The sequence below is a fragment of the Salvelinus fontinalis genome, chromosome 38, assembly GCF_029448725.1.
Source record: "Salvelinus fontinalis isolate EN_2023a chromosome 38, ASM2944872v1, whole genome shotgun sequence".
NCBI lineage: Eukaryota > Metazoa > Chordata > Actinopteri > Salmoniformes > Salmonidae > Salvelinus > Salvelinus fontinalis.
The window spans coordinates 10,654,595-10,663,221 of NC_074702.1; the positions used below are offsets into that span (position 1 = coordinate 10,654,595).

The 8,627-nt window shown below is 43.3% G+C and overlaps 1 protein-coding gene across 1 annotated transcript; it reads left to right on the forward strand.

Moving 5' to 3' along the window:
• The first annotated feature begins 4,767 nt into the window (after positions 1-4,767).
• LOC129837686 (pregnancy-specific beta-1-glycoprotein 11-like) lies at positions 4,768-8,388 on the forward strand. The gene is made up of 5 exons (XM_055904055.1): positions 4,768-4,847; positions 5,855-5,896; positions 6,814-7,089; positions 7,220-7,495; positions 8,016-8,388. The coding sequence occupies exons 1-5, from the start codon at positions 4,796-4,798 to the stop codon at positions 8,105-8,107; spliced, it is 738 nt and encodes a 245-aa protein (XP_055760030.1). The 5' UTR covers positions 4,768-4,795; the 3' UTR covers positions 8,108-8,388.
• Positions 8,389-8,627: the final 239 nt, after the last annotated feature.

Below are 8,627 nucleotides of genomic sequence, written 5' to 3' on the forward strand. Positions count from 1 at the left end.
CAATAAAGACTTAAAGGTTGAGACCAAGTCAGCGTCTCTCACATAGTTAGGCAGACCATTCCATAAAAATGGAGCTCTGTTGGAGAAAACCCTGCCTCCAGCTGTTTGCTTAGAAATTCTAGGGACAGTTAGGAGACCTGCGTCTCGTGACCGTAGCGTAAGTGTAGGTATGTACGGCAGGACCAAATCCGAAAGATAGGTAGGCGCAAGCCCATGTAATGCTTTGTAGGTTAGCAGTAAACCTTGAAATCAGCCCTTGCCTTAACAGGAAGCCAGTGTAGAGAGGCTAGCATTGGAGTAATATGATCAAATCTTTTGGTTCTAGTCAAGATTCTAGCAGCCTTGTTTAGCACTAACTGAAGTTTATTTGGTGCTTTATCCAGGTAGCCGGAAAGTAGAGCATAGCTGTGTGGACAGTGGCTGTGGCTACAGAACATCCAATGGAGCGTTGTTTTTAGAATACGGAGGCGGCGAGTTTTAAATACACTGCTCAAAAAAATAAAGGGAACACTTAAACAACACAATGTAACTCCAAGTCAATCACACTTCTGTGAAATCAAACTGTCCACTTAGGAAGCAACACTGATTGACAATAAATTTCACATGCTGTTGTGCAAATGGAGTAGACAAAAGGTGGAAATTATAGGCAATTAGCAAGACACCCCCAAAAAAGGAGTGATTCTGCAGGTGGTGACCACAGACCACTTCTCAGTTCCTATGCTTCCTGGCTGATGTTTTGGTCACTTTTGAATGCTGGCGGTGCTCTGACTCTAGTGGTAGCATGAGACGGAGTCTACAACCCACACAAGTGGCTCTGGTAGTGCAGTTCATCCAGGATGGCACATCAATGCAAGCTGTGGCAAAAAGGTTTGCTGTGTCTGTCAGCGTAGTGTCCAGAGCATGGGGGCGCTACCAGGAGACAGGCCAGTACATCAGGAGACGTGGAGGAGGCCGTAGGAGGGCAACAACCCAGCAGCAGGACCGCTACCTCCGCCTTTGTGCAAGGAGGTGCACTGCCAGTGCCCTGCAAAATGACCTCCAGCAGGCCACAAATGTGCATGTGTCAGCATATGGTCTCACAAGGGGTCTGAGGATCTAATCTCGGTACCTAATGGCAGTCAGGCTACCTCTGGCGAGCACATGGAGGGCTGTGCGGCCCCACAAAGAAATGCCACATCACACCATGACTGACCCATCGCCAATCCGGTCATGCTGGAGGATGTTGCAGGCAGCAGAACGTTCTCCACGGCGTCTCCAGACTCTGTCACATGTGCTCATGTGCTCAGTGTGAACCTGCTTTCATCTGTGAAGAGCACAGGGCGCCAGTGGCGAATTTTGCCAATCTTGGTGTTCTCTGGCAAATGCCAAACGTCCTGCACGGTGTTGGGCTGTAAGCACAACCCCCACCTGTGGACGTCGGGCCCTCATACCACCCTCATGGAGTCTGTTTCTGACCGTTTGAGCAGACACATGCACATTTGTGGCCTGCTGGAGGTCATTTTGCAGGGCGCTGGCAGTGCACCTCCTTGCACAAAGGCGGAGGTAGCGGTCCTGCTGCTGGGTTGTTGCCCTCCTACGGCCTCCTCCACGTCTCCTGATGTACTGGCCTGTCTCCTGGTAGCGCCTCCATGCTCTGGACACTACGCTGACAGACACAGCAAACCTTTTTGCCACAGCTCGCATTGATGTGCCATCCTGGATGAACTGCACTACCTGAGCCACTTGTGTGGGTTGTAGACTCCGTCTCATATTACCACTAGAGTGAGAGCACCGCCAGCATTCAAAAGTGACCAAAACATCCACCAGGAAGCATAGGAACTGAGAAGTGGTCTGTGGTCACCACCTGCAGAATCACTCCTTTTTTGGGGGTGTCTTGCTAATTGCCTATAATTTCCACCTTTTGTCTATTCCATTTGCACAACAGCATGTGAAATTTATTGTCAATCAGTGTTGCTTCCTTAGTGGACAGTTTGATTTCACAGAAGTGTGATTGACTTGGAGTTACATTGTGTTGTTTAAGTGTTCCCTTTATTTTTTTGAGCAGTGTATAACTTCACAAAAAAAAGTGCCTTCTGTTTCATTAAAACAAAAAAAAACAAAAAAGCATTTCGGAGCTGAAACTTCTAACCTAGAAGTGACAAAAGCATGGATACATTTTTCTGCCACATTTTTGGACAGAAAATGTTCAATTTTTACAATGTTATGTAGATGGGAAAATATGTTCGTCTTGATATGTTCGTCAAAAGAGAGATCAGGGTCCAGAGTAACGCAGAGGTCATTCACAGTTTTATTTGAGACGACTGTACAACCATCAAGATTATTTGTCAGAATCAACAGAAGAGCTTTTTGTTTCTTGGGATCTAGAACAAGCATCTCTGTTTTGTCTGAGTTTAAAAGTAGAACATTTGCAGCCATCCACTTCCTTATGTCTGAAACACAGGCTTCCAGGGAGGGCAATTTTGGGGCTTCACCATGTTTCATCGAAATCTACAGCTGTGTATCGTCCGCATAGCAAAGAAAGTTAACATTACGTTTCCCGAATGACATCACCAAGAGGTAAAATATATAGTGAAAACAATAGTGGTCCTAAAATGGAACCTTGAGGAACACCGAAATGTACAGTTGATTTGTCAGAGGATAAACCATCCACAGAGACAAACTAATATCTTTCCGACAGATAAGATCTAAACCAGGCCAGAACTTGTATTTGTGTTTCCAATCTCTCCAAAAGAATGTGGTGATCGATGGCATCTAAAGTAGCACTAAGGTCTAGGAGCATGAGGACAGATGCAGAGCCTCAGTCTGACACCATTAAAAGGTCATTTACCACCTTCACAAGTGCAGTCTCAATGCTATGATGGGGTCTAAAACCAGACTGAAGCGTTTCATATACATTGTTTGTCTTCAGGAAGGTAATGAGTTGATGCGCAACAGCTTTTCCTAACATTTTTGAGAGGAATGGGAGATTCAATATAGGCCAAAATGTTTTATATTTTCTAGGTCAAGGTTTGGCTTTTTCAAGAGAGGCTTTATTACTGCCACTTTTAGTGAGTTTGGTACACATCCGGTGGATAGAGAGCCGTTTATTATGGCCAAGCACAGGAAGCAGCTCTTTCAGTAGTTTAGTTGGAATAGGGTCAAGTATGCAGCTTGAAGGATTAGAGGCCATGATTATTTTCATCATTGTGTCAAGAGATATAGTACTAAAACACTTGAGTGTCTCCCTTGATCCTAGGTCCTGGGAGAGTTGTGCAGACAGCTTTGGAGGAATACGTAGATTTAAAGAGGAGTCCATAATTTGCTTTCTAATGATCGTGATCTTTTCCTCAAAGAAGTTCATGAATTTATCCCTGCTGAAGTGAAAGCTATCCTCTCTTGGGGAATGCTGCTTTTTAGTTAGCTTTGTGACAGTATCAAAAATAAATCTTGGATTGTTCTTATTTTCCTCAATTAAGTTGGAAAAATAGGATGATCGAGCAGCAGTGAGGGCTTTTCGATACTGCATGGTACTGTCTTTCCAATCTAGTCGGAAGACTTCCAGTTTGGTGTGGCGCCATTTCCGTTCCAATTTTCTGGAAGCTTACTTCTTTATTCCAGTGAGATTGCTAAGGCGAACACCGCCATGTTTAGTTTTGCCCAACTTAGGTCAAGGCACAGACACGGTCTCAATGTGGATAGCTGACTGTGCTAGTGGCAGACTCCACTAAGCTGGCAGGCTGGCTAACAGCCTGCTGCCTGGCCTGCACCCTATCTCATTGTGGAGCTAGGGGAGTTAGAGCCCTGTCTAAAGAATCAAGAATGTATGAATAAATATAATTTTTTGAGTCAGATGTTGAAATGCAGGACGTTACAGTAGATTAACATATACTAATGTACATGTACTAATGAAGCTATAAAGGTGTCCACATATTTTGGGTGGCCACAGAAAGAGTCGTACAAGACTGAATAGAAGTTTTGTAATGGTTAGGTTGTTAAGACTGCACTGATAAAAGTGGACGCACGTGGCGTTTTGACAATATAATAGAAAATCTTTGGTGCAGTCCATGGTGTGGTCAGGTGAAACAGTAGGTCATATAACAAACTGAGGCCTGATCACCCCCTGGTGGCTCCTGGTAACACCACCCGCAAACACATCAGCTCAGACACACCTTACACAACTTTATATTGACGGTAACCTCATCCCCATGCTACTGCGCACAGCATGGGAACTAGATTACAGTGACGGTAACTTCCAGTCAGTTTTGTCACTGATTACCACAGTATTGCCAAGAGGTCAGGGAACTTGATCAGTAAAGACCTCCAGTGACCCGGTTAACCAAGGGGATATCATACACAAACCACAGGGGTTGACTACAGGCTAGTGTGCAGGCTTTTGTTCCAGCCCAGCTCTAACACACAAGATTCAATATAATCAACTAATGATGGTCGTCAACTGAAACATTCTGCTTTGGGGCAACAGGACATTTTGGAATCAGCAGCAGTCATGAAGGAAAGAGGAAGGCATTTTACACAAGTCTGAACTCTCCCAATACTTACTACTGTACACACTATAAGTTAAACCAGCCTACTCTTTGAGTAAGGGAAGGAAATAAAAACAAAAATGTTTTAGCAACCTGGAATCTCTACTCAAGGTTTCTTAGCACAAGATGGCTGAGACGTGGCTAAAGAATCAGATGTTGAAATCCAGAACATTACAGTATGTCAACACAATACTTCCTGTACTAATGAAGGTATAAAGGTGTCCACATATTTTGGGTGGCCACAGAGAGTGGTAGAAGACTTGGGGGGTAATACTATGGCATTCTATTTGAAGACTTTCTACACTGTGTTGGTACTGACACTGACAGGTAAGGGGTCTCTCTCTCTCTCTCTCTCTCTCTCTCTCACTCTCACTCTCACTCTCACTCTCACTCTCACTCTCACTCTCACTCTCACTCACTCTCACTCACTCTCACTCTCACTCTCACTCTCACTCTCACTCTCACTCTCACTCTCACTCTCACTCACTCTCACTCTCACTCACTCTCACTCTCACTCTCACTCTAACTCACACACACACACACACACACACACACACACACACACACACACACACACACACACACACACACACACACACACACACACACACACACACACACACACACACACACACACAGAATATATTTAATTCACACATATATACAAATGATTGAATCATTCAGTCAATTAATTCCATAACGGATGAGCCTACAAATGTCGATTTGACACAAAAATAAGAAAAAAGTCATTCACACACACGCACACACACAGTCACAATTTCAGTGTGATAATTGTACAACATACAGGGCAAATTGTCAGCCACTCACATGAGTCTGTGACAAACAACATTATTCAGATACAGCTCATTAGGTTGTATGATGCCCTTAAAGTGGCAATCAGCAGCTGCTACACCATTTTTGGATTTGAATGTAAATGAATGAATGATATGTACCCATTGATTCTTGAAGAATATAACTTAGAAATGCTTCATGAGCTTAGTTCAGCTGTCGATCCCCATCAGAACCCCCAAAAAAGCTTGTTTGTAAAAAAAAAAAAGCTAATGCAAACAAACTGTTTAGCCTCACATGGTTACAACTATAATTTAGATATCATGGATGATCAGTCCTTACATCCATAGTTCTGTCTATGAATTAGAGTGGTTTGATTTCTCCAGCCCCATCCCTCTGCTTTTTACCGAACCAGGGTTGGGGCTTCAGCTTTGTTATTGTTTTTACTGCTGATTGACGCTTTACTGAAGTCGCTCTATCTTTCCTCGTCCTCCCTGTCTCTCTGTCTCTCCCCCCCCTCTCTCTCATATATATATCTCATGGAGGCCTTGATCCTACCAGTGTCTCAGCAGCATCTCCTAATCCTAGTGAGTATCCAACTACCTAAAACCATCAAAGACTACCTCTAATCTCTTACCATTACCACCAAACAATTTTGTTAACTCGCAATTATATAGAGACACATTTTACTATATGTTTTGTATCATAGCTCAAAGAGCATAGTTAAACATTACATAACCACAATCTTGGAGGTGAAAAGTAAGAGATTTTTTAGTTTTTAATTTACGGTCATGCGTGCATGTGGTCCCAGAAATGGAACCCACTATCCTGGTGTTGCAAGAGTCATGCTCTACCAACTGTGCTACAGAGGCTCACACTACTCCAGCCACTACTGCAACCTGTATTACAGATTTCTAAATCTAGTGTCAACCCCTTCCATGCTGTGCGACACGCTGTGATGCAAAGAAAATAAGAATACTTTATAGTCCATTGTCCTTACACCGTACTCAAACTGGCCGTGCACAAATTGATTTTGTCCCCCACACCGAACGTGATCACGACACGCAGGTTGAAGTATCAAAACAAACTCTGAATCAATTATATTAAAACATTTTTAAAACATTAAACATTTATGGCAATTTAGCTAGCTACGTTGGAGTTGCTAGCTAATTTGTCCTATTTAGCTAGCTTGCTGTTTCCAGCTAATTTGTCCTGGGATATAAATGTTGAGTTGTTATTTTACCTGAAATGCACAAGGTCCTCTACAATTAATCCACACATAAAATGATCAATTGAATAATTTCTAGTCATCTCTCCACCTTCCAGGCTTTTTCTTCTTTGGACTTTATGTGGCTATTGGCATCTAACTTTAGTTACCACAACGACCGAGCAAACTCAGTTCATGTGGAAAACCAGCTTTCTGCCCGGATTGAATATGCCTCAGATTCCTAACCCTAACCATCCCTCCAGTCACACCTCTGGATCTCCCTTCTGTGTGTTCCAGGCTCAGTGTCCGTGAGGCCCAGCCCACAGCTCTCTCTCCCCGTCCTCAACCAGTCCTTCAGCCTGGACTGTAACGGCTCCTTCCCAGGCCTGCCATTGCTTTGGTACAAAGACGGCCAGGTTGTAGCTCCAGACGCCAGGATAAACCTGTTGGAACACAACACCTCCCTCCACTTCAACTCCCTGCTGCCCTCTGATGGTGGCTTCTATCAGTGCGAGGTGACCATGGCAAACATGGCTGAAAGCAAGGTCATAAGCCTGGGCTACCTGCTGAACTGTGGGTATAAGATGTAACGCCTATGCTTCATTTGAGAGAATCAATGAATATGGGTGATCCTGTCCAATTTTCCTTCAAAAACATTTGGAGGCAAAGCTATTTTGCTGACATTTTCTTCCTTTGCTGACAGTTGATCATTGGAGTGTTAGTATCAGTGGCCCTGACACAGTGTTTCCTGGGAGGGAATACACCTTTACCTGCCAGGTGAACTGCACTGTTGACCTGGACTGCTCCATCCGCTGGCCATTGAGGGGGGGTATCCTTACTAGCGCCTACTTCTCCGTGAGGAAGAATATCCTGAAATGGATCCCGTCGGTACCTGGTACGGTCCAGATCTTCACCTGTGTGGTGGAGAACACAGCAGCTGGACGCTCTGCAGAGGCCTCCAAGACAGTGAAGGTCACAGGTAGTCACTCCCGTTTTATTGTTTGATAAAATTAAGCTTCACTGCAGAATCAATTCTTGCAATGTCAGTTTTGTGATTGTTTGAGGGTTCTTTAGATCGTAAAGAGATGACTCTCTAGACAAACCCTGGATGGAGACTGATTACTCTTTGGCAGATTTAATGATGAACTGACCACATTCATTCAGCCATGCATAAAGGCAGATAATCAATTACTATCACAATTCCAAAGAACTGATTCACCATACTGTAAAACTACACTACACATCGACTATAATAATAATAATATTATCCCTCATAAAATATTCCTACACTATAATCACCAAGTTATATTGATACAAAATGTATTAACTCATGCTTAAACCCAGTTGTAGGTACTGTTAAATCTAAATATTTCAATCTAAATGCTTTGTTTTTTAACCTAGCTAGAATACCTGCGTACTACATGGTAAAATACTGTTTAGACAGTTTCCATCATCTCCAAAATACCAGACTGAAGTCATGTTATTGTTCCCTCATGCAGGACCCACAGTATCAGGATCTGAAACAGTGAGGTTGAGTGGAGTTTTAGGACTTGTCCTCTGTGTGGGTCAGCTGTTCCTCCTGGATCCCTAGTGGGGGCGCTATAAGACTACAGACGATGGGAAGGACAGAGGAGAACATTGAATGAGTTCAGCCTCTGTTGTGGGATAATGATAGTTGAGTCATTGGAAGTTTCCAGTGAATCATGTTTATCATTCACATGCAGTGGGTAACGATGAAAAAATAACAAAACGTACATATTGATGTTATCTATGTAATATTTTCTTATTTGCAATACGTACTGTATTATTATTATCTTTGTTGTTGTTGAGATGACCTTGTAAAATAAACTCCCAAATGAGTGTGGTAATAGATAGCTGTCTCTGTATGGAGTTGTCAACTTTGGTCTTTGATTGGCAGAGGTAAGTAGCCAGCATACCTCCAGATCCACTGCCAGACGTATCAGCAGAGTATACTGTACTGTCCCTCCCCTCACTAGGGAGCAGAGACGACCCTGCTGTCTTCAAGGAAAAGTCCTATGAAAAGCTGCTGTTATAATCACACCATCTTCACACCATAACATCACTTGTTTATGTGAGAGTGGTATTATGAG